Source organism: Gracilinanus agilis, chromosome 1 (genome assembly GCF_016433145.1).
Source record: "Gracilinanus agilis isolate LMUSP501 chromosome 1, AgileGrace, whole genome shotgun sequence".
In the NCBI taxonomy this organism is placed as follows: domain Eukaryota; kingdom Metazoa; phylum Chordata; class Mammalia; order Didelphimorphia; family Didelphidae; genus Gracilinanus; species Gracilinanus agilis.
In genome coordinates, this window is record NC_058130.1 from 379,943,533 (window position 1) to 379,970,682 (window position 27,150).

Genomic DNA, 27,150 nt, shown 5'->3' on the forward strand with positions numbered 1-27,150 from the left:
CTTCCTCTCCCACCCTCCTGTTGACAAGAGGCAAGGCTACAGCTGTCATCCAGCAGGACAGGATAAAAAGAAAGAAAGAAACACAAGAGGATCAAAGCAAGCCCTGCATGGCTCCAGTCAGGAGAAAGGGCTTCATGTCTGGATCTACCACTTGTGCTTATATGGAAAGAGCCTCCTCAGATAGCTAAGCAAATAGCATCATGTTGAGGCTGTCTAAGGCCCCTGCAAACATGAGATTCCTTAGTTACCAAGGACCCAGAGCTTCCTTGTACTTCAATTAGTCCTCACTAGACGGAGGAGAAAATTTTTTAAGTGCTGCCCATTGAATACTCCTAGGAGGCTGAAGATCAGTCACTGTTTTCAATTTAAAAGCCTCATGACCCCCTAGGACAGTGATTGGCAAACTTTTTAAAGAGGGGGCCAAAGGAAAGGGAAAAAACTTCAGGCAGGCCAATATAATTTATTAAAAATAACAATGATACATTTTACAAATTCTTGTATATTTTGTGATACTAAGCCCTATTAATGACTGAAAGATTATGAAGGAGAAGGGCCACATCTGGCCTGTGGGCCGTACTTTGCCCATCACTGCCCTAGGATGAAGGCTCTGTTCCATTCTCTACTTCCTCTTCCCATTCCCCAAAAGACTTCACCTGGCTGTACCCCTACTTTCCCACAAAATCTCCAAGGAAGACAGTGATCTCTACCATTTGGGTACAAGTCCCAAGTATAGAAATGGTAGGTCTGGAAACCCCATGGGATGGATTAACTTATGTATATCTTGGACCAGACCTGGGATTTTGTAGAGAGTTCTAGGGGAGGAGATTCCTCTCATACTGAATACTGGCACCTTCTCTTCAATGTCTTGCATTAAAGAGATGCCCAGAATAGTGATTAGCACAATGTCACATAGAAAGTAGGCCTCAGAGATGGGACTTGAATGTCGGTCTTTTTGACTCGATTACTTTTAATATTCTTTGTAGTGATAGTTCTTTGGTGTGATATATTTATTTCCTAACAGCAAATGCCATATTCTGTAAAAGGACAGGTCTTAAGCTCTTTGAAACCAATGCAACTATTGACCATTAACACTTTCATTATATGCTATCATTCCCATTTTACAGATAGGTAAAGGTGTAGAGAGCTATGACCGTTTGTTAAACTCGATGTTAAGTGAAAACAAAATTAGGTTTACTGCTCATGAGGTGATTCCTTCCAGGGCTATCGAAAACTCTTGATGACTCTGTAATTCAGTGGTGTCAAATTCAATCAGAAATGAGGGTCATTAAATAATACATAGAGATCCCTGCCAGTATATAGTGACTTAGAAAGACAAATATTAACATTATCTATTGTATTTGGGGCAGCTAGGGCGTACAATAGATATAGCTCCAGTTGTAGATTAAGGAAGACCCAAGTTCAAATTCAGCCTCAGATGTTTACTACCTGTGTGACCCTGGGCAAGTCATTTAACTCTGTTTGCCTCAGTTTGTTCATACATAAAATGATCTAGAGAAGAAAATGGCAAACTACTCCAGTATCCTTGCCAGGAAAATCCCCAATGGGGTCATGAAGAACTAGACACAACTGAAGATGATCGTTTTTACCTTTATTTTGTTAAATATTTCCCCCATTACATTTTAACCTGTTTCTGCACTAGTGTTTGACATCTCTGCTATAGCTGATAATTCTTTGTGTGAACTCTGCAATATCTTTGATTCCCTGTCTTTTTCTCTCACTGCCCACTGATGGCTCTATCATGAGGTGGACGGGGGAAGGAGAAATAAATTCGACTTCAAAATTATTAGATTTGTAATTTTTTTTGCCTTAGAAGACCTTCCTTTCTAAGGAAACCAATCTACTCTATGTATTTTGCATGTGTGTGTGTTAAATCTATATTATGACCCTTCATTAGAATATAACTTCCTTAAAAGTAAGGGACCGTTGGGCATAATCTCTATTACCGGGAAGTCTGAGGCTGATAGATCTCTTGTGCTCTTGAGTTCTGAGCTGCAGTAGGGCTAAAAATCACTGGGTGTCCACACTAAATCTGGTAACTATATGCTAAGTCCATAGAAGTGTGGGACCACCAGTCTGCCTTAAGAGAGGTGAATCCAGCCCAGGTCAGAAACAGAGAGAGTCGAATCTCTAAACAGCAGTGAGTTTGAGCCAGGGAGTGGCTATTGTACTTCCAGCCTGAGCACGATAGGGAGATCAGGTTTCAGAAAAATAAAATTCAATAAAAAGAAAAGGTGGGGACAATTTTTGAGTTTTTTTTGAAACTCCAGTGTTTATTTAACAGAGTGATTGGCATATAATAAGCACTTAAGAAACATTTGTAGATTGATTGATTGATTTTCACCAGTAGTGTTTAAACGTTTGGTAAGAGTCAGATCCTGGTTAAATTTTTTAGGATTTCTCTATCCCATCCATCCTTCACCTCCATGAGAATTGACTCTATGAACCTGCTCGCTGTACATATCAGAAGATATTTCTACCCCTGTGAGATATGTGACTGAAAACATGGAAGTAGGACTTGAAGTCCTTTTCCAATTGATTATATGGTGGGGTTGATCTCTGATTCATCTGATTCATACAGCAATGGTCTGGGTTAGCAGCTTATCTTCTTGGACCAGGCAGCGCCTTGGCACCATGCTTAGCAGTCTGACATTCAATTCACATATTCATGGTTTCTTCTCCCACAGAGTAGATCAAGAACTTGCCTTATCCAGTGGTGGTGAAAGAAAGAGCCTCCCTTGGTTGTTTTAATGTTCATTTTCCTTGAACATATAGTTTAGTGCTGAAAGCCTTTTCTTTTCTTTTCTCTTTTCTTTCCTTTTCTCTTTTCTTCTTTTCTTTCTTTTTTTCTTTTTTACTATATTTAGAATTAATTCCTCTCCAGAATGTCCCTAACTCCCTTTTATTTGACTACTTGGTATGTATCTTCTTTGTGTTTATTCTATATATACTTATAGGTAGTATATGTAAGTGTATGTGTTGGTTCCTCCCTTAGTAGTAAACTCTCTAAGAATACAGATTGTTTCATTCTCTGTGTTTGTGTCACCAGTATGGTGCTTGGTATGTAGTGGGTCCTTGATTAAATGCTTGTTGATTGACTAATTATTGAATCAGAATAATGGGAGAAATTAAGGAGGCAAATAATGAGAGGAGAGGACCCTGGACCATAGAGTTATGAGATTTGGTGTTTACCTCCTGAAGAATTATTTCATAGTTTTCTTCTTCAGTTTTCTCATTGATAAAATAATTAAGGGAATAATATGATAAATTTTTTAAAAATTGGAATTGTAGTTTCATTGGTATTGGGAATTTATGAGTCTGTCAATGAGGTAAGAGAAGCCCATGGAAATGAGACAAAGCACATCTCTTAGAAGGGGTTTGCCTTGAAGATTCAGTTTTGTTGCTGAAAGGGACAGTCAGGCAGGGAATACTAGAGTATGAAACGTATTTCAAGTGTTTACAAGGAAGCAGAACAGTTGAATCGTAGGAACTAGAAGGTAATAATTGCTGTCAATTTCCTAATGAGGGCTTCTATCTCTGATTCTGAGGATGGTGCTCCTAAACTTAACCTTACCTTCAGAGTATGGCTGCAGAGCTGACTGTGCTGAAAGAGAACCTGGTAGGATTTCTGTGGGGTAGAGCAATTCCTTTCAAATGGTCTAATGCTTTCTGAGTGACTTCCTTATGTTGGTATTCTCTCGTATTATGTGTGTTCCCGAGGCAACATTGTAGACTGCTTTGATATAAGGTATCTGAAGTTTTAGACATGGAGGACGCCTAGAGGCTGGGTGATAAGTACCCTGTGTCTCAAGGTTGCGACCATTTATTATTTGTCAGCACTGAGGACTTCCTTATTCTCTTGCATGCCCCTACAGTCAGAGATCATGGGAACCTGATAACAAAAACCCTACCTACCTACCCATAGTCCATAATTCGAGGACAGGATGACTACTTTTTAGGGACTTTGGGGAGATTACTATTCAGGTTTGGTTTAAACTCATTGATCCCTGAGATCTCTTTGAACCCTGAGAGTCTATGGTTCCATTTTTTAAAAACCAGATCTGTGACTTCTCTGTTATAGGAAATACCTGGTGATAAAATTCTTTACCCGTGCTAATGAGTGAGTCCTCTGGCACTTGGGAGTGTCATAGATAGCTACCTGAGGCACTATTTGGTTAGATGATTTTCTCAGGGTTGAATAATCAGTATGTGCCAAAGAGATGAATATAAACCCATGATTTCCTGACTCGAAGGCTGGGCACTCATTCATTATTCCAAGCTATTTCTCATGATTCTATATGTAGTCAGGCTGAGAAGGGATACATTTCTCGATGTTAACAGACAGAAAAATAACATGGTGGCTTTTGTGTCTTACCTCTGCCATGCCTTCCACTGTCCTCTGTCTATCCACTTGTAAGATCCCATTCTTTGCTGTTCGCGACACATGCAATTCATGCCAGTGACCTAGGGAAAGGGGCTCTTCACTCCTGAAGAGAGAAGGAAACTGATGGTGAGTGGCTTCCCATTCCTAAACTCTTCCATTGTATTTGTTCAAGATGAAGACCTAGTGGAGAAAATGCTAGCCTATTCTGAAGATCTGGGAACTGGTCCTGGACTGGCTATTAACTTAAAGAAAACTAGGGCATCATCTCATCCTTCTTCATCTTGGTAATACAGGTACAATATTTGCTCTGCCTATATCCAAATTTGGGCAACTAGGTGGTGCAATGGATAGAACACTAAGCCTAGAATTAGGAAGACAAGTTCAAATCCATTCTCATGCTTATAACTGTGTGACATTGGGCAACTTACTTTACCCTGTTTGCCTCAGTTATCTCATTTGTAAAATGAGCCAGAGAAGGAAATGGCAAACCACTGCACTATCTTTGCCAGGAAAACTCCAAATGAGGTCACAGTGACTAAGATATGACTGAAATGCCTGAACAAACATATCCAAAGGATGTGTTTAAGTTAAACAGGAGTTAGGAATGGAGTCTGGGCTTGTGATTTCATTGATAAAGGGAAATTACAGATGAGGAAACTCCTTCTTCCAATGCAGGTTGGTATTTTTCTCCAACTTAGAATGCTGCCTAGAACACAAAGAGGTTAAATCACTCTCTAAGGGTCCCCCAGCCAGGATATCTCAGAGGCATCCTGTATCCAGATCTTGCCAACTCTGAGCCCAGCTTCCTATTGATTATGCCATGTTCCCTTGAAGCTAAATGGTTGTAATGGGTGCAAACATGCTTTATAAAAACATTCAAGAATTCTCATCTAGAACAAAGCATTGTTAAAACTAGGTGCCAAGACTTCTGGGATCATGAAAAGGATGAAAATAACTCAGGAATTTCCTGTGATTGAGTTATGGCAGAAGAATCTAAATCCTGAATAAGCCATGGGATACTTAATATATACACAAGTTCACAAATCCTTGAATGGAGCTGTGGTTTCACTGAGGTAGAAGTTCTTTCTAACAATGAAGATCATGACCCACCTAAACCTTAGCTTCCTGTGTGACTCTTATCTGAGTCTTCCCATGAATTTATTGCAGGAAGATCATCCAATGTCCTTGGTGCCCTCCTTGCCCTGCCTAAACATCTCAAAGACATTGGTGGAGCATGTTGTCTCTCTGCTTATTAATTGTAACCCTCACCATGTGACTAGTACATCTTTGATTGTTCTATCATACATTTCTTTGATGATATCCTTTAGTCTGGTTCCTCAGAATTCCTCATTAGTTATAGATTACAACCTGCACATCTCCATAGCTCTTTGAGTAATATGCATTTTTAGTTCTTTAGAGAATGTTGTGTTCTGCTTCTTGTATCCATAGAACAACACGAGTGGAATATAGATGTTAAATATTCAACTCATGTTGTTCTATAGCTTCAAGAAATGGAATGTAGTAAGTAGTCACACACTATACTTTATGATGAACCATCACAAAAAAGACAATGAGTTTGGGTCACACTCTAAGGACTGTTTCCCTCAATTTTTAGGAGCTCCACATCCATAGTAAATGATCTTGTGGTATGTTGGTAAATGTTTAAAAATTAGATTTCCAGAAACAAAAATGTATACGCGACACAATTTTAAGTTTGATCTGCATTATTAACATCTTTCCCCTTCTTTTTCTTAAGTTTAGGCCATTGATGGGCAAACTTTTTAAAGAGGGGGACAAAGGAAAGAAAATGCTCATCTGTCAGTCAGTTTCTAAGGCAACTCTTTTGAAGTTTCATTGTATTGTATCCTACTCATTGTATTCGTCAGATTAGGAATAATGTCACATGGCTGGACAGAACATTTCAGGCCCCCCCCCCATCTGGCCCGCGGGCCATAGTTTGCCCATCACTGGTCTAGACAATCAACAAAACAGTATATCAAGCACTCGTGAATGCTTACATTGAAAATTAACAATTGGGGAGCAGCTAGGTGGCTCACTGGATAGAAAGCAAGGCCTGGAGATGGGAGTCCTGGATTCAAATCTGGCCTCAGATACTTCCTAGCTGCATGGACTTGGGCAAGTCACAATCCTAATTGCTTATCCCTTACCGCTCTTCTGCCTTAGAAGAGTATTGGTTCTAAGATGGAAGGATTAAAAAAAATTTAACAATTGCCTCTTGAGAACTTGGAGCTGGCTCCAGCACACCCATGAATATCTCCAAATCTCAAACTCCCTTTAGAAAAACACCAGGAAGAGCAACGCACATAATATTAGCAGATTATTTGCCTCAGCAAATACTCTTGGGATTTGTCCTGAGCAATAAGAATTTAATCACTTTGGCTAAATCAATATGCGATAAAAGAAGAAACTCCATGGATTGGGTGGTCTGTTTTCTCAATAAGTGTTATCTGTACAATGTTATATCTGAGCTCCACTCCTATAGAGGTCATTTGCCAAGTCAATGGGCAGATTTCCTTCACTAAATAAAGAAGCTCATCAAGAGCTCATTTTGGTAACCTTGATTATTAAATTGAGCTTAACACAAATGTGACCATTTCCTCTGGCTTCTGATACTTATTACTTGGGTGACCTCAGTAAGCCACTTAGCTTCATTTGACCTCAGTTTCCTCATCTATAAAATGAATGGATGGTACTAGATGGCCTTGAAGGACCCTTCGAGTTTTATAGCTAGGAATCTGATTCTTTAATCTATGTCTCTCTTTTTGAAAACCTTCCTTCGGTCTTAGAATCAATACTAAGTATTGGTTCTAAGGCAAAAGAGCAGCAAGAGCTAAGTAACTGAGATTAAGTGACTTGCTTAAGTGACTAAGGTCACACAGCTAGAAAATGTCAGAGGCCAGATTTGAAACCAGGTCAGCCTGACTCCTCTAGGTCTGGCCTTCTGTCCACTGTGTTACCTAGCTGCCCCTATAATCTCTTATAGTCAAAATGACTTGGCCAATCTCATTTCTTTGGCCAAGAGAAAAGGGCAACAAAAGGGGACATGATGGGGAGTCTAAAAGCCTGAATGGTTTTGGTTAAGAAGAATTGAATATCTCTGGAACTAAGTTTCTCCATTTATAAAATGAAGGGATTGGGCCACATGATCTTGAAGGTCCTTTCTAGCTCAATTATTCAATGATCCTAAGTCTCAGCTGCCAAGTGACCTTGGGCAAGTCATATGATTTCTCAGCTCCTCTGTTTACCATATAAAAAATTAGGGAGGCTAGACTAGATTATCTGTAGTAATCTAGTTCTAGTTTTGCTATCCTATGATTCTAAGTTTTTGTTTGGATTCTGCTAATTCAGTCAGTCAACAAGTATTTATTAAGTGCTTAGAATATGCTAGGGACAGCTAGGTGGTACAGTGGAGAGAGCACTGGATCTGGAGTCAGGAAGACTCATCTCCCTGTGTTCAAATATGGCCTCAGACACACACTAGTTGTGTGACTCTAGGCAAGTCATTTAACCCTGTTTGCCTTAGTTTTGTCATCTGTAAAATGGGCTGGAGGAGGAAATGGCAAACCACTCCAGTTTCTTTACCAAGAAAACCTCAAATGGGGTCACTTGGAGTTGGACACAACTAAAAAAATGACTAAACAACCACAACAAAAACATGTGCTAGGCACTGTGCTAATACTTGATGTGCAAAGAAAGGTAAAAATACTTTCTGATGTCAAAGAACTGATATTCTAACAGAGGAGGCTACATGCAAATAAGTAGGTACGTATAGGACATAGAGAGAAGGTAGGAGATAACCTTTGAGGGAAAGGCACTGGTGACTGGGAGAATGAAGAGAGGTTTCCTGCAGAAAGTGAGCCCTGAGCCCTGTCTGAAGCCAGAGGAGCAAAGAGGGAGGAGGTGGGGGAGCAAAGTTTTCTGGGTCAGGGGGATAGTCAGTGCTATCTATCTTAATGCCTCCGAGGCACTGAGATGGGAGATGGAGAGGCTGGCATATGAGGAACAGAAAGGTTAGCTATATTATAGAGTATATGGGCAGCAGTAAAGTAAAGGAGACTGGGAAATAGGAATGGGCCAAGCTAGGAAGAGTTTTTTTTAATATCAGAGGAGTTTATATTTGATTCTGGAGGTAATAGAGAACTAGCGAGACTTACTGAGTAGGGGGAGAGTGACACAATTAGACTTAGGCTTTAGAAATATCACCTTGGCAGCTGAGAGGAGGGTGGATTAAAGTGGAAGGAAGACACGAGGGCAAGGAGACCATTTAGAAAGCTATCTTAATAGTTTGGGCAAGAGGTGATGAAGTCTAAATTAGAGTAGTGGCTGTGTGACTTGGTAGAGAGAGATCTATTTGAAAAAAATATTGTGAAGGTAGAAGAAACAAGATTTGGCAATGGATAGGATATGAAGTAACACAGTAGATGCAATGTCAGGCTTGAAACAGGAGGTCTGGAGTTCAAATCTGACCTCAGATAGTTATTAGTTGTGGGACCTAGCACAAGATATTTAATCCTGTTTATCTCAGTTTCCTCATCTTTCAAATTGGCTGGAGAAGGTAGTGGCAAACCACTCCAGTATTCTGTGCCAAGAAAACCTCAAATGGGGTCATGAAGAATCAGACATGATTGAAACAACTGAACAACAATAACAGGATATGAGTGGGCAGAGTACAAGAGGTCAGCTAGGAATGACGTTGAATTGTGGGCCTGGTTTTAACAGAAGTATTTGAAATTGGTTGCGAAAAAAGACCCTTTGAATGGCTCTATGGCTTAAACAGAATAGACAATGACATGCATGCATCTGGGAGGACGAAGATCAATCACTGAGCATGTGTTCAAATGCCCCTCAGAATGTTAGCTGGTCTCTGTGTTTTGGGGGAAAAAATCCCTCTTTTGTCACACCTAACACTCCAGAATTCTTTCCCCACTTGCCTTTCCTGACAGACGAGGGCAACAGTTGTTTTAAACAACTGAAGAAAAAGCTCTTCATGTCAAAAAAAATGAGTACCACATACTGAAAGAAAAATTGTACCAGTCCCTCAGTGTCCCGAGTGCTGTGAAGCTCCCAGGATGCTGTGGCTGCAGATGAGGTGGGAAGGGAAGATACAGACACAATTTTTGTCATGCCTGAGGTCCAGACATTGTCTCTTCTCTGTTCTTCCTGGCCGTTATCCAGGAGGAAGCTTAATTTGAGAGGGGAAGGTGATAATCAAGGTTCCCCTGCCCCCCTTCACTTTTCAACCTGTCACACAGAATCCTTTCAGGTGAATTGCTTAGGCTGTTTTGCATAATCTTATGCAAATAGAATCAGCTAAGACAACTCAAAGTTGTCTTGATATACAGGGACTAGCAGCTCTAAACAACCCTCTGTTCCCAAATACACATACACACACACACTCACACAGAGAAATGCCCTTCCCCACAGCAGAGGGTGTCATTGATGGATAAGGGAAACAGTCATGGAAGAAAAATAACCACTGTTTTTAAGAATCGTTTAAGTCAAGTGCAGCCAACATTTCCCATCAGCTATGAGGAATGAACAGCAGTTACAGCCAATATACAGTTGTCACATCTCACCTATGTACTCTTTCCAAAATGGCAGATGGAGGTAAAGAATGTCAGCTGAACAGAGCTAAAGATTTCCTTTAAGAAAAGAGGGAAAAAACAATCCCTGATTTCTTGCTATCAGGCACTGTTGAGGAAAAACACTGGCAAGCCACAGGAGAGAAGAAATAGACAAAAGTAGGAAAAAGAAGCACAGTTTGCATTTGGGGCATAAGTCTTAGGCAGAAACTAACTAGCAAATGGAAAACAGAGCAGAAGTCTATGTAGATACAGAAATGAGAAATGCCTGTGTCTATTATGCTCTCTCTTATTTGTAGAATTCTAGTTCTCAATCTAGAAGAATAATGTGACCCCCTCATTTTACACAAGAGGAAACTGAGGCTAGAGAATTTAAGTTACTTGTCCAGCTTCCCCCAGGTAGGGAGCCTCAGAGGTGGGTCTTCTGATGTCAGGAACAGTGTTATCTTACTATACCTCACTGCTTCTAAATGAGTTTTATTTCTCTTACCAGATAGTAAATTCAGAGTATTCAGAAAAGATCTCTATGCTGTTTTTTCACCTTTGTTTCCCCAGTTCCTTTCACAGGGGTTTGCATAGATTTCTAGGATCCCTGATGAGTTTAATGTGGGTAGTCACTGCTAGTGCAGATCATGGCCCCTTCTCAACGACTTCCTAAGTAGCTGGTAGGGCCAAAAAAAGTCTTTACCCCTTAGCCAATCTTGTGCTAATGCACTTTTCTTAACTGGGCCAGGCTATCCCTTGGACACCAGACCCACGGTCCATTTATAGCCCATACTGGAACCCATTCCAGCTTTGGTAGGACCTACCTTTTGGTGTGATAGCTTCCAAGAACCTTGATCTTGCTATGCTGAAATGAAGCCCTGGAGGAGGACTTTGATGTATTTAAAGCAAAATGTAATCTTAAAATGAATTTTAGTTTTCAAGTAATTTTTGTTTTTCCCACATTGGAGAATTATGGAGAAGAATGATCTTGGTTGTGAAATCCCTTCATCTCCAAACTGTCTTGGGTAGAAGGATTAGGAAAGCTTCCCACTAATTCTAAGTGGGCTATGGAGGGTCATGAAGACGAAGAGTCCCTTGCCATACCAAGCTTAGTCTGATTTGCCTTGGGGTACCACTTTATGAGTCTCTTTGGAGGGAAGGGGTAATTCTCTTTCTAGAAGGCAAGTCCTGATGGTAGAAAGGGCTCTGCCAAATAACAACTGGAGGAAGGAAGGCTTCTAGCATGTTGCATGGATTCTTTATGGTGGATTATGGTAGAACATGGACAAGAATCACCCCTAATGAAAAATGCATAGATGCATTAATGGAGACCCACCAATGAAAGAATAGATACATTGAAATTATGAAGCACTGTTATATAAAATTAGGATCCCCAGTCCTTTATGGATCAATGAGGCTATGCAAATACTGACCATTTACAGAACAGAGTGAGAGGGAAGACAGACATGAAAACAAAGGGGAAAAACAAACTGGGTTATCTTGGGACTTGGGGGAAGGAGGTGGCTAGATTTAAAATATTCATATATTCTCTTTTTGCCTACAATCCATATCATAGGATCACATAATGAAGCAGATCATTAATTATCAGCAACATTTTCGTTAATTAGCCAACAAATATTTATTAAGTAAATGCTCTGTGTAAGTACAGTGCCATAAACGAGATATTTCTAAAATGCCTTGCAAACCTTAAAGGGATATATATGTACATAAGTAAATATATATGTATGCTATATTAGGAAGATGATAAATTAATCTTTGTTAAGGTTTTAACTCGTTGAATCATACATTACTCTCTTAGCAAGAAATCAGGGCATTTCACCTTCACCTCAGGCAAGAAATATTTTCCATTGTTTGAGGCAGAGAACAGTTTACCTGTTGGGGAGTCATTTGAGAAAGGAAAACATTGCAGGCAGGAGATCTCTTATCTATGGGAAGTATCTCATCTATGTGTATTAGGCCAGGGTTCAGAAAAGAGAAATGTGTAGGAAAAAAAAATTTGAAAAAAGAGAACATTGTTAAATGCACTTCATTCATTTATCTATGAACCAAACTTTTATATATTGCCTACTAGGTGCTGAGTGATTCAATCCAACAAGAATTTAAGTGCCTACTATGTGCCTGGAATCAGGCTAGGCACTGAGGACACAGTCAAAAAAACTATTCCTGCCTTCATGGAGCTTATATTCTACTAAGAGCAAAATCTCATCTTCCCAAAGTTCACAGTTTAGAAGTGAAGAAAAATACTAGCATAAAAAACTATAAAACACATGTTCACATATGTGTAATAGAGAGTATTAAAAAGGAAGTGCTCTAGAAGGCTTGAGAGGGAAGCTCCTTACCACCAGGGAATTGGAAACAGGGTGAGGGAAGACTTCACAGAAGAAATGGCTTTAAAGGATTGTAAGGAATTCAGTAGGTGAAGAGATGGAGGATACCACTCCAGGTTTATGAAACTACATGAGCAAAGGCTCAGAGACTGGAAGTCAATGCCTTTTAGGGAGTTGGAGAAGGCAAATAGCAGAACAGTTTGGCTGGAACATAATCAGTGGAGAAGTATAACACAAGATCAAGATGGAAAAACTAGGTAGTGTTAGACTATGGAGTGTGAACCATACTCACTTTTTAGAGAATAGTCAAGGACATTTTGGTTTGTTTCCAAAAGTGCCCACTCATTACCCTGTTGTAGGTGGTTTAGGAAGTGGCTCTTACCGGAGAATGGCTGTTCCAGAGCCACAATCAAATCTAAATTCCACGTAGCCAGCCACCATGTTGATGGACAGGAAGTCTTTGCTGTCCGTGTCATAGCTGTACAAGAGAACACCATCTTCTGAGTCTGGCCGAAATGTGATCTCAAATTCCATGAAAGAGAGGTAATTCTGGGGCTCTAATGGCCAAGGGGTTGCAGCGAAGGACCTCAGAGATTGATTGAACTGAGGAATGGCCAGGGTGAAAGCTGAAAGTCTCACAAGAAAGAAACATGACATTAGAATACACAGAGGAAGGTGGATTTAAAAAATAATTATATTTAAAATTACATTAAAATAAATTTTAAATGATATTTAAAATAATATTACTTTAAAAATAATATTTAGACCTCATTTTACCAATTATATATAATAACAATTTTCCATATAAATTTTCTGAAGTCATAAGATTCAAATTGTCTCCCTCTGCAGCTTCCCTCCTCCTTCCTGAAGATGCTAAACAATTCGATCTGGGTTACACATGTAAATAATTTTGATTTTAAAAACAATTTGCTGTGATATACTGGGAAGAGATCTGACCTTGGAGTCAGGCAGAACTACAGCTTCAAGACCCTGACTGTCTTAAGAAAATCTCAGTGCCTTGGGCAACTCATTAGGACTATAAATTACTAAGGAGTTAATTTGTTTTGGTGGAGAGTGTTTCTATAAACGGAATTCCACACATTGATGAAATTATGGTTCTCCAAATAAATGGGCATTCAGACCTAAAAGTTGAAGACTTTGACAAACTTTGGACTACCCTAAGAGTATCCAATTATTTTTACTTCCCTTTTGGGTGGTCTACCCAACATGGCTTTCCTTCTGAAAACCAACTAAACATTCTTAAGTGAAGGAGTTCTGCAAGCTTCAGAGACATCATCTATATATAGTTTCTTTAGCTCCTGATGCCTCAAATCACACTTTGCCCAAGGTACAGCTGAAATGAGTATCGCCTTGTTTGGAAGCTCCAGTTCAACCAAATGAGAATGACCCAACCTGGCCAAAGGACTCTCTCACTTCTTCCTCTTCTTCTTCTTTTTAAACCCTTACCTTCTATTTCAGTATCAATTCTAAGACGGAAGAGTAGTAAGGGCTGGGCAATCCAGGTTAAGTGACTTGTCCAGGGTCACCCAGCTAGGAAGTGTCTAGGGTTAAATTTGGCTCTCAATCCACTGAGCCATCTAGCTGCCCTTTCACTTCTTCTAAAAATGCAACTCCTGAACTGCTTTCTGAGGCTAATTAAAATTGTACAGAGGAACAATTCCATGAAAACATAAACAAGCAAGCAGTCGAACACCAAACCCTGCTTCTACATCCAACTCTCTTCTCCTTCTATTCCCCCGCTTGCTAGTGAGCGGCTCACTTCCTTCTCACCGTCTTCACAGTGGCGCCCTTTAAATCCCAGGGGACAGAGGCAAATGTAGGAATCTGCTTTGACCGCTGTGCAGGTGCCCCCATTGATGCAGGAGGCTTCGTCACAAATGCCGCTGCTGCACTCCCCTAGACGCACACACATGGAGGAGGAATTAGGACAGGGACTTAACCTCTAACCCCAACCCAAATCCATTGTTCCTGGCACCCTGAATTCAGTTCCCAGGCCTGTACGCTTCATTCCTACCTTGGCAAAACTGCAAACCAAGCTTGAGGGCAAGTAGAAATGCCCCCTTCATTTCCATCTGCCTTCCACTGGGGCTTTCTCAACACGGTGGAAACAATAAATCATACGTGCATTCAGCAGACATTTTTATGACCACTCACCAGGATGGCTGGGCCTTTTCTCCTTTAATTAATCTCTCTGTTGTTCTCATAAACACATAATTCAAAATCCCCAAATGTCACCAGCCTGTTTATGTTATAAGCATTCTAATTTGTGTAACCTCAATTAGCTTAAGTGCTGCCTCCTTGAGTCAAAGTTAGTTCCCTGCCTGGTAAGCCTTGAAGGAGTTAAGTGGCTGGGCTTAAGCTTATTAACGACCTGAAGGTGGGTGACTATTCTGGCTGGGCAGCATATGGGTCTCATAATCGCCATCCCGCCTCCGCAGTACCCTCCGTGAAGGATGGGAAAGTGCCCTAGGGTGATGCCACACGGGAAGAGTCCAAGCAGGACGCGGGTTTTTTCCTTCACTGAACTTATCAGGAAGAAATCATGAGGGATTTACTTTTTAATTTGCAAATGTATACCATCCGAGGAATGGAAAATATCTGCTTTATACTTGACTGTGTTTCTGATGCTTCTGTAGACTGTTATTTCCTCTTGCAGAAAAGAGCTAAATTAGACAGATGGGCTCCAATCTGGCCTCGAACAAACAGTATAGGTGAAAACAAAACGTCTTCCTATAACAGGTGATGGAAGAGGTCTGAGACAGTTCCAGGACTGTTGAGAAGGGGAAAATGCTGTCTCTTTTCCCTGACTGGGTCAACGATTGCCCGTTGCACTCTCCCAAGGTTCCAGAATTCCTTTAGCCTTTTCCTAAGTAATAGGAGATGAACCTGAGAATTTCTCCCAGATAAGTTTAACAAGAGATAAAAACAAAATAACCCGCCATCTTTTCTTTTCCCATTCTAGCCCTGTGTTACCCCAGGGGTTCTTTCTATCCTTAATATTCTGAAGTGAGATGGACCAGCCTCCATTTGGCCCCATTGTGTCATTATTTCTGTCTGTGTCAGTCAATTATATTTGCAAAAAAATTCATCCAACCTCTGAAGCTGGGCAAGTTTTGGAGGGAGGCGGAGCACAGTAGGCAGAAGAGGGAGGACAATGACTGGAGGGGCTGCTAATGAGATGTGAAAAAAGCACTTAGTTTCCAGGTGACTGATCCACCATCAGCTGAAGTGGGGTATCATCTGCGCATCCCATCTGGTGGCCCCTCAAGAGCTTAGACAAACAGAGCTGGTGGTCTCTGCCCAGTCAGAAAATCTGCAGACGGATGGGTGCTAGAGCCCCTGAAGCTCAAAGAGGAAGACTGAAGCAGTGGCACCTCTGAACTGACCACAGACCTTCTAGAAGAGCAGATTCTCTATAAAGCTCCCCCTATATTCTCACATAGTTCACTAATTTCTGCAGCATAAGATTCTGTCTGGATGAGCCCAGAACAAGGGACTCAGGATTTCAAATTTAGAGCTAGAAGGAACTCCAGAGGTCATCTAGTCCAACCCTCTCATTTTACATTTAAGGAAACGGAGGCACAGAGAGACAAAAGGATATTGTCTGAAGTCACATTGGTAATTCTGAACCCAGGTTTTCTAACTCCAAATCCACTGTTCTCTCTAATATTGGGCTGCCTTCCCAGGCTAAGGACATTGGAAGAAGTGTGGCAGCGTTGAATAAATATCTACAACATACTCAGCCCAGAGGGAAATGAACATTTTAGATAAAACATATAGTTAGGTAAGGGGACAGGCCACAAGCACAGATAATTGCAATATGTAGGTATCAGCCAAGAGGACACATGAGAGCTAAAAGGGGATACCATAACCCAAAGTGATGGATTAAGGAGAGCTTTCTAAAGGAGTAGATATTTAAGATGGAGGTCTGAAGAATGGCTAGGAATTCAACAGGATAGGAAGGGAGAATGTCCCAGGTTCAAGGATGACCAAAGGCATGAAAAATATGGAAGCACATGAGTCTGCGAAACAGAATATAGTGCAGAGCTTGGCTGGGACCCTTTGGGGAGCAGTTTGAGATAAAGCATTAGACCATGGAAGGCCCTGAAGGCCAGGCAAAAAGGTATGAAGCTTACTTAGTAGGCAGTAGTGAGACACTAAAGATGTGTGAGAAGAACAACATTGGCAGAGTGCCTAGTACATAGAAGATACTTAATAAATGTTTATTAATTGATTGATTGATAATTGACTAGATTTATGTGTCAGGAAGTTCAGTTTGGTAGTAATATATATTATAGTTATCTGTGCTTCTGCCATATCCCCTTACCCAACTATAAACTTTATCTAAGGTATCTATCTCCCACTGGGCTGAGCACAAGGACCCAAACACATTAGGTGCTTAATCAATAATCAATGTTTCATTGAATTGAATAGTTTAGACCAGTGATGGGCAAACTTTTTAAAGAGGGGGCCAAAGGAAAGGAAATGCTCATCTGTCAGTCTGTTTCTAAGGCAACTCTTTTGAAGTTTCACCAGCCAGACAGAACATTTCAGGCCCTCCCCCCGTCTTGCATATGGCCTGAAGGCTGTAGTTTGCCCATCACTGGTCAAGAGAATAGAGTAAAATCACCCATCAGTTAGCTATTCTTATAGTCTACTCTTTAGTCAGTTCATTTGTGCCCAACTCTTCTTGGTTCTTACCAACTCCAATCCCATTTGGAATTTTCTTGGCAAAGATACTACTGTGGTTTACTATTTCCTTTTTCCAGATTGTTTTACAGATGAGGAAACTGAGGCCAACAGGGTTAATTGACTTGCCCAGGGTCACATAGCTAGTAAGGGTCTGAGGCTGGATTTAAACTCAAGTTCAATTTTTTTCAAATTTTCCTGACTCTCAGTCCTCCTAGACTCTATCCCTCTGAGCTATGTAGTTGCTCATTTTATTATTACAGTCTAGGCAGGAAGTAATATAGATCAGGAGGAAGGCACTATAAATAGGAGAGGAGAGATATGAAAGCTCTTCATAGAATCATAGTTTAAAGATGAAAGAGGTCCTTTTAAAAGAAAATCAGTTGAACCTCATTTTACAGATGAGATCCAGGGGGTAAATAGATTTGCCAGGATCACGGAGTTAGCAAATAGAATATCCAGAATTTGAACCCAGGTTCTGTAATTCTAAATCTAGTGTTTCCAAGCTTCCTTTCTTGCCAAGGAAGAATTGATTTTCTGATGTTGTGATCCTGCTACCAAGGCAGATGATCCTGGAGAGAATAAATAAAATGGATAATGGGAAAGTAGATGAGAGATGGAAGATCACAGTGAGGAAGAAGAGTATGTTTGATGTATAGGTGTATAGGGGGATAGTTACTGGAAAAGCTGATAAGGATGGAGGTGATGGCTAAAGGGGAAGAGGGGTGGTGAGTTATAGCTCTCAGAGGTCTGCCATATTGTATAAGAATGGCTCCCTGGGATGAGTTTCCCCCTAAGAACAACTCTTCAAACAAAGGTTAGATGACCACTTTAGAGGGCTTTTATAAAGAGGATTTCTATTGCAGCATGAGTGAGATGAGGCTGCCTTTGTGGTCCTTGCTTCCTCTGAAGTTCAGTGAGTTATCGTGGCTTCACCAAACTCTGTTGGAAGATGACAACATGACAAGAAATGCATCCTTGCTTATATCAGAATACTCCATTGCCATATCTATTTTTTAATTTACAAGAATTTTTAAAATGCTGAATAACTCAAAACAAAAAAAAAGCACGCTCAGTTGGGGAAGATGACAAGATCTGCACGTGTGGCTTGGGGAAAAGGACATAGGAACATAAATTTAGAGATAGAAGTGACTGTAGAGGTCAATGAGTCCAATGTCTTTGTTCTATTAGTGTAAGAAACTGAGACTAAAAAGGTTAAATGATTTGCCCAGCCTTTTAGTGTATGACACAGTTGATATAGAGCACTGGTCCTAGAGTCAGAAAGACTCATCTTCCTGAGTTCAAATCTAGCCTTGGATACTTACTAATTGTGTGACCCTGGGCAAATCCCTTAATGCTGTTTGCCTCAGTTTCTTCATCTGTCAAATGAACTGGAGAAGGAAATGGCAAATCACTCCAGTATCTTTACTAAGAAGACCCCAAGTGGGGTCATAAATAGTTGGACACGAATGAAAAGACTGAACAACAAACAGCAAGTAGAATTTACTTTCTGATTCTATGTTCAGCTTCCAATCCACTTTACCATGCTGCCACTTGTATACTTAGGAGAAATGAAATAGGATGACCTGATTGACTTTTGTTATCAGTGTTCATAAGGAAAACCCCAATAATCCAATAACTGGTTCCTGGAGTCCAGGAACCACCCACTTGGCCTTTTCCCTTCTGCCACCTGTGGAACTTGTAGAGATAAACAATGGACTAAGCTGGAAACCAAAAGGATGGCAGATCTAGGCACTTGCTCAGTGTAGTGACATCTGTGTTATTTGTCAGCCTGTGTGATTGCTCAATGAGGCGACTGCTGCCTAATCTACCATTCAGGGTTGTTCCTGGGCCAGTTGCCTATCTGCCCCATATCTATAAAACTTCTTGCTGCAGGTTAAATCTAGAGCAAGGGGATCCTTGGCCAGGAAAAATGTCCAAGTTTTCTGTGATTCATCATTTTTTTGCTGGTAAAAGAGATAGATTTGAACTCCTCTAAGGAGCCAGCCTAGGCAAAACTATGAAGTAAGAAGAATTCACAAAGAATCATATCATGCCATAACATAAGACAAGTTACAAAGTTCTTTCCTCACAGCACCGTGAGGTAGAAGGGGGAAATGTGCTTATTTCCAATTGATAGAAGAAGAGCTGGAGCTCAGACTACATTGTCTGATTCAAGGTGTAGCCACGCTGTTTCAGAGATTATTATTGTGTCTTTCCATTCCTTTTTTTTTGTGGTGCATTCCAGGCTTGAAAAATTTACCTGCCCCATGTCCTATCTGTCTTGTCCCTGCCCACTGGCCTTCTAGCTTTAATCTGATAAGCTAACAGAAACTAAAGATTTAATTCTATTTTGAATTCTTCTCTTATACCAAATAGAAGAATTGCCTGGAATTGGGGCAGAGATTCATTGGGACCCAGTCAAAGGCAGATGACATTCTGCATGATCCTGGTCAGAGACAACCATGACTGTCTGATTTCCAATTCAACTCAATTCAATTTAATTCAATTCAACAAACATTTATTTTGCTACTATCAAAATAGGTAGGGAATAGGGTGCTGAGCTTGCAGTCAGGAATTATTGTTGTTGAATCATTTTTCAGTTATGTGACTCTTTGTGACTCCATTTGGGGTTTTCTTGGCAAACTGACTTCATACTAGTTTGCCATGTGCTTTTCCAGTTCATTTTACAGATGAGGAAACTGAGGCATAGAGGGTTAAGTGCCTTGTCCAGGGTCGCACAGTGTCTGAGGTCAGATGGGAACTAATGAAGATGAGCCTTCCTGATTCCAGGTCCATCGCTCTGTTAGCTACCCAGCAACAATCTGTTTCTCAACCTCTATGTAATTTAGGCCCTTCTTGTGACTTATTTACTGAATCAGGGGTTGAGATCTTCAGTGGCTGAAGGAGTACTCATACCAAGAGTTTTCCGCACTGACAAAAATCCCAGATCCTCAAGTGTGTCTGTGTGTGTGTGTGTGTGTGTGTGTGTGTGTGTGCGCGCGCGTGCGTGCAAGAAGGTACTGGGAACAGAAGGAAAGAATGGCCCTGGTCCTCCAGAAGTTTACATTTTACTGGGGAGACAGGACAAGTATAAAAATAAGTACAAGGCAAGGAAGAATGAAGAAGAAAGGAAAACTTGGAGCTGAAGGGAATGGTACCTGAGATTAACCTTGAAAGCCTACCTTGCCTGCCAACACAGACTATAAGGTTGACCCAAGATAGACTGAGAGATGTCATAGTCTTTTTTTTTTAATTTCCATATATTTAACACAATATATCTTGTACATATTTTTGCATATTGTTGCTCCCATTAGAAGAAAAATTACTAGCATGTATATGCTAGCTTTAAGGTTTGCAAAGAGTTTTCCAAATACTATCTCATTTGATCTTTATGACAACCCTAGGAGGCAGTTGCTACTTTTATTATAACCATAGATGCAAAGGGACTTGTCCAGAGTTCCAAAGCCAGGTGTGAACTCCATAACTGGCATCGTTCACTGTGCCACCTTAACTGCCTCCATGTGAGGAACTTGAGAGCCAAAGGTATGCTTTTGCCTTTCTTTATATCTCCAGAAGTGTCTAGAATACACTAAGTACTTGATAAATACTTGTGCATTAGCAAGTAGATACTCAGCAAATATGTATAGATCGATTGACTAGTCAAAAGTCAAACCACACCACTAAACACAGGAAAAAATATCTGGATATTGGTGGAATCTGTCACCAGGGAGTAGGTATGATCATCACATATGCAGATGGTCTCTACCTCAGGGGTGGTTGGAAAAAAGGGGTTAAAGCTGATCCCTCTACTTAGAGTATCTTGGAGAAACACAGAGAAACTTGTGGGTGTTTCAAAAGTCTTAGTGCCGTTTTAAACTTAAAATTTTTAATACTTTTTGGGACACCTTGTATAAGCTTGGCCACTTAGATATGGAGGGAGGGAAGAGAGAGAGGGGGGTATTAAAGTTTAGAGTCCAGTAGAAAACAAATCCAGATAGCATGTGTGATAGATGGTATTTCAGAAATCATTTATAATTGGATCAGGATTAGATTGGGTAAGAATTAGAGCCATTATTTGATAGTCATTCTTAGGGCTACAGTATTAGGAGTCCATTTGCATTATTAGGGTTAGACAGTATGTAAGGACTAGGGCAGTATGGTGAATCTCTTAGAGACTGAGTGCCCAAACTACAACCCTCACACCCCATGTGAGCCCCCTGCCTTACCCCAGTCAGGGGAGGGAGAAAGTGCTCTCATTGGGCTGCTGGGCAGAGGGGTGGGTGATGAGAGAAATGTCCTCAGGCATGCTTGGAGAAGGAGAGGGGAGCAGCCCCCGGCATGTGTGCCATAGGTTTGGCAACACAGGGGTTAGAGATCAGAGTTAGGGATCAGATAGGGGTAAATCAATGGGTTCCTTTGGTTGCATTGTTATTCCAACTGTTGTTTTTTCAGACTGAGTTTTCACACCAAATTTCTCTTGATACATGCCCCCTCCTTTGGTTTTATTAGTAACATGCTATCAACCACTTTCCTACCTAGAGAAACTAGGATATAATTCTTCCAAATCCCATGTGTGGTACTTACCTATATCAGCCCCACTTAGAGTCTTCCCAAGTGGCCAGGGCCTCATGTCTATTTTCTTCCCATTGATGGCCAGTGACTGAACACAGCCCTTGAAGCCACGGTTTGTTCCTGTTGCTCTGACCAACCAGTAGGCACTAGGAGCCCCACCGAGGTAGAAAGGGGTCCGGAATGTAATTTTGCTGTACTGGCCCTTTAAAATGGAGAAGCAAACAAAACTCACCTTATCAAGTAATACACACAAGAGATTTTAAAAGGAATAATGGTGATCCCTGGGGATCACGAAATGGCTAATATGGAAAAATATTTTATATTATTGCATGTGTAAAATCTGTATTAGATTGCTTGTCACCTCCGGAAGGGGCAGGAGTGGGAAGAATTTGACTGAAAAAAATTTTTTAAACAGTTAAAAATTGTAATTGAGGACAAAACAAAATGTCAAAAAAAGGAAGAATATGAAGATGTAAAGATAAACTCAATATTTTAATTTCATGAATGACTTTTAAGGATTTTTTACAAGCAATTTGAACCTCTAAATTACTGGGTTAATTAGCAGGGGTTGTTCCTCATGGAGCATGATGTCAAAAATGTTAGATATGGGTAGGGGGAAAACAAGATACTTTGGTGTTAAGAATAGTTTAGATGGCAGTGACTCAGTGGATTGACAGCCAGCTCCAAAGATGGGAGGGCCTGGGTTAAAATCTGGCCTCAGATGCTTCCTAGTTGCATGACTCTGGATAAGTCACTTAGCCCCCGTTGCCTAGTCCATATTTCTCTTCTGACTTGGAATTGATACACACCACTGATTCTAAGACAGAAGGTAAGGAATTAAAAAAAAAGAGTAGTGGAGCGATTGGTGCTAGTCATTGGGCACCAAAAACACAACTATTCTATTTCAAGCTCTATTGCTACTTTAATAATGATATCTCACATTCACATAGGACTTTTAGCTCAGCACATTATTGTCTCATAGATCCTTAAACCAACCCTGCGAAGTAAATAGCATATGTTATTATCTCCATTTCATAGATGGGGAAACTGAGGCTCAGAGAGCTGAAATTATATTTGCCTCTAGTCACTCAGCTACTAGGTATCAGAGTTGAGACTCAAGTGAAGACTTTCTGATTCTCTATCCAGCATTTTTTCTACTATATAATGCTGCCTTCCATTGTCATTCACTTTCTTGTTGCCTCAGTTTCTTCATCTGTGAAAGGGGATAATACTAAATGAAATGACTACCTATAACCTCATCCAGCACCTCCAACTGTCAAATTTTCAAAGAACTCTGTGGCAATTAAACAAATTATGTTTTAAAATCCTAGATTGAAAAAAATATTAATGCAAAGCATTACTCCAACCAAGGAACCAGAGTACTGGGAATTTTGGCATCATGGGGCAAACACTGGCTAGGAGCCAGGCTAGCCAGATTCTGGTCCTGGCTCTGTCACTCTGTCACTATCTGTGTGACACTGGGAAAGTCACTCCTGCCCCACCCCCTCTCCCTTAGTTTTCTCATCAGTAAATATATGGACCCAAAGATCTTTTTTTTCTTTTAAAATCTCTTACCAATACTGTGTATTGGTTCTAAGACAGAAGAGCACTAAAGGCTAGGCAATGGGACTTAAGTGACTTGCCCAGGGTCATACAACTAGGAATTGTCTGAGGCCAGATTTGAACCCAGGATCTCCCGTCTTTAGACCTGACTCTATCTACTGAACCATTTAGCTGCCCTGGACTAAGATAATTTTTGTCTGTTTTGTCTTTATTTGATTTCAATAACAAATTTACACATGAGTTTTTCAAATTTATATGATTCATGTTGTCTCTCTCCTTCCTTCCCTCCCCCCTCCTGGAGCTGACAAGAAATTCAGTCTAGGTTATACATGTATTATATACCTTTCCATATTGTTCATTTTTGTAAGAGAGTAATTTTATAAAACCAAAATCCGAAATCATATACCCAAATAAACAAGTGATAAATCACATGTTTTCATCTGCATTTATACTCCAACAATTCTTACTCTGGATGTGGACAGTATTATTTTTCATAAGTCCCTCAGAATCGTCCTGGATCATTGTATTGCTGAGAGGAGCAAAGTCTATCATATTTGATCATTCCACAATATTGCTGTTACTGTGGATTGTGTTTTCCTGGTTCTGCTTATTTCACTCTGCATCAGTTCATGGAGGTCTTGTCAGTTCTTTCTGAAATCATCCAGTTCATCATTCCTTACAGCACAATAGTATTCCATCACCATCATACACCACAATTTCTTCAGCCATTTTCCCAATTGAGGAACATCCCTTTAGTTTCAATTCTTTGCCACCACAAAAAACATGGCTATAAATACTTTTGTACAATAATTCTTTTCCATTTTTATCTCTTTTGGGATATAGACCTAACAGTGCTATTACTGGCTCAAAGGGTATGCATTGTTTTACAGCCCATTGGGCATAATTCCAAATTGCCCTCCAGAATGGTCGAATCAATTCACAACTTCACCAGCAATACATTGATTGGACAAAGAGATCTTTAAAGTGTTTTCCAGCTCTAATATTCGTTGACTTGAGTTCTATGTAACAAAAATGTAATTTGGATGAGTTATTTCTGAGTTTGAGTCCAAATACCATGTGGTATTTTCAATGGGACTTGACAAAAATGTCCTTGAAGACTGTTCTTGTTACTACTGTAAAATGTCACTAATTTGGAATTTTTACTTGCTGAGGGGTGGAAATTGTCTAATTTGTGGAAAATTTGCAAAGAAATGTGTTTGTTTTTTTTAATGATTCACAGTTTATTCCTTGCAGACATTCAATATTTATTTTATTTTATACTTTAATAAATAGATCTTATGTATATATATTTATATTTTACATTCAGGAGAGTATAAGATCTTTGAAGGCAAGGACCATCTCATTTTGATGTGTGTATCCCTAGCTGCTATTTTAGTGCCTGCTATTTAAATGTGGTTACCTAGATACTGATTGATTTCTAGTTAGTACACAGGATACTTCAAATTACTACTCAAAAGGCCATCCAATGTGATTCGTGTCTATTTGTTTTTGCTCCTGACAAGGCTCACTATCCTCCATCCCCATTTTTTTTTATGTTTTTTGTTAGTAAGTTCTTTCTTTTTCTTGCCCAAGACTGAACTTCAGTCAACATATAAAAAATTTAATGTGGTCCTTACAAAGGATTTTCATTAAGGTCTTTACATGATTTCCCTAGACAAATGCTTCCTTCTCCTTCCTGTCAGAGCTCATGTCACTCTAAACTCTGGCCGTATGTCTGCCTGATCTCATATAAGCCATAGTCTGAATTATTGTGAGCTCTTAAATAGTGGAATCTGAATCAGTGAGGTTTCAGTCTATCCGTCCTTCTTTTCCTTAAATCTTCAAGGAATGATCTCTCACATATTATGTCTCCCCAGTGGGCAAGGGCAAAGATAGATACAAGGAGAAAGGAAGTGAATGTCATAGATACACAGAGGCATCCTTGCCACATTTCTCCTCTGAGAGCACAGACACCTGCCTGGTTATAATTGCAGGTTAGGTTCCCTTGGCAGTTTGTTATCCCAAACTGTTCCAAACCAGAAACTAAAATTATCTAGTGCATGACAGAAATGTGGATGCTAAAGTGAGTCACTGTAGAGTCCAATACTAAAAATATTTCACCACTTCCTAAAGACATGATCTAGAAATCTTAGATAAATGAATGGCTTAAATACTGAACCAAGTGACCTTTTCAGAATTCTTTTCTTAAATCAAAAGATTGTGATATGTTGATTTTTTTTGTTTGACAATAATAAGAGGCTCAAATCTCCTGGTATTAGGCTTCTTCTTCAACTAAATCACAGTGCTAAGAGAATAAGTCCTGCTGGGTATGTGCCTGCAAATAAATTCGTAAACAAAGTTAATACTTGGTGACTTTAGTAGTTGTGAATAGAGTTTGTTTCATTCATTGTGTCCCTATTCCAATTTCCTAGTACATGGCTTGGCACAGATTAGGTACTTAATCAATACTTATTGAGAGGTAGCTGGTAGCACAGTAGATAGAAAGCCAGCCCTGGAGTCAGTAGGTCTTGGGTTCAAATTTGGCCTCAGATACTTCCTAGCTCTGTGACCCTGGGCAAGTCACATAACCCCAATTTCCTAGCCCTTATTGCTCTTCTGCCTTGGGTATAATAGTTAGTATTGATTCTAAGACAGAAGGGGAGGGTTTAAATTTTTTTTAAACGTGTATCTTAGAGAGGGACACTACAACATCCATAATTACTCATGGTCACAGTCAGTATGTGTCAGAGACTGACACTGAGCCTAGGTCTTCCTCCTATTGATCTCCTGAATCATGATGCCTTTCTTTCAAAAAATTAGGGCCACAGTAGGGTCTTAAAGTAGGGGGTTTTCCTGCAACTAGACACAGTCCCAGCTGGGATCTGAAGGAACATTTACTAGGGAAATGATAAAGAGCTCCTCCATCAGGTATGAGTTGAGCCTGGAATTGTACATTCTACAAACTATGGATTAGACATGGGAGAGAAGAGATGTTAGTAAAAAACTCACCTGAGATTGGCCTGTCACTGGGGTGCCATTGTTCACCTGGAGTAGTCCATTCAGCCCATCCCTGTAGATACTGACAGTGTGCCAACTGCCTAATTTTATTTTGCTTTCACTGATAATGATGGCCACCCCAGTTCCACAATTAAATCTGTAGAGAAGAAAGAGAAGGAGAGAGTGCTTGTCAAAAATCTCACACTGCTTCTCTTGCTAGAAGAAACTCCTCTGGTATTCAGAATGAATATTCAGAAGCATACTTAAGATTTAAAGCAAAACAAAACAAAATTAACCATTTCCACTTTACCATCTATGTATGGCTATAGGGGTGGCTAGATAGCACAGTGGATAGAACTATTGGCCTCGAGTCAGGAAGACCGGAGTTCAAATCTGGCCTTACTATCTGTGTAACTATGGGCATGCCACTCAATTTCCATGTTTCTGTCTATAAAATGGAGATAATAATAACAGCTAGCCTCCCAAGGCTGTTGTGAGGATAAAAGGAGATAATATCTATAAAATGCTTTGTGCATAGTCCCTGGTACATAGGAGGTGCTATCTAAATGTTATTCACTTTTTTACTATTGTTTGATCTAAATCTGGATGACTTGACTAAGTTAACATAATAGCCTTTACTATGAAAACTTTGATTTGCCCTTTTCACAGGGGGAAAAAAAAAGCCTGAGCAATTATACCCCTCATCTCTACACAATGAACTGTGGAGATTGCCAAATGCCTGAAAGGGACTAAAGGGGCAGATTTTTAGAATGTGAGTCACTTTTATCCCAGTAATTTCTCCAGGGACTCTTCCTAGCTCCCAAGTGGAGGCTAGATGGTATTAATAAAAATATGAAAACCAAGCCTTTGAGTTCTGATTGGCAAGGTTGTCAAAACAGCTGCTTGTGCCTAGCTACATGAAATATGCAATCCATTTTTTTTCCACAGCAAGATCCCACTGAGGGAT

The 27,150-nt window shown here is 40.1% G+C and overlaps 1 protein-coding gene across 1 annotated transcript in view; it reads right to left on the bottom strand.

Moving 5' to 3' along the window:
• Positions 1-27,150, bottom strand: part of EGFLAM (EGF like, fibronectin type III and laminin G domains) — a 261,725-nt gene that overhangs the window by 47,992 nt on the left and 186,583 nt on the right. Inside the window, exons 12-16 of the mRNA XM_044681387.1 lie at positions 26,196-26,340; positions 21,636-21,825; positions 14,130-14,255; positions 12,721-12,964; positions 4,394-4,505 (exon numbers count right to left, since the gene is read on the bottom strand). Of these exons, the coding sequence (XP_044537322.1) occupies positions 4,394-4,505; positions 12,721-12,964; positions 14,130-14,255; positions 21,636-21,825; positions 26,196-26,340 (817 nt within the window). The remainder of the gene's footprint in view (positions 1-4,393; positions 4,506-12,720; positions 12,965-14,129; positions 14,256-21,635; positions 21,826-26,195; positions 26,341-27,150) is intronic.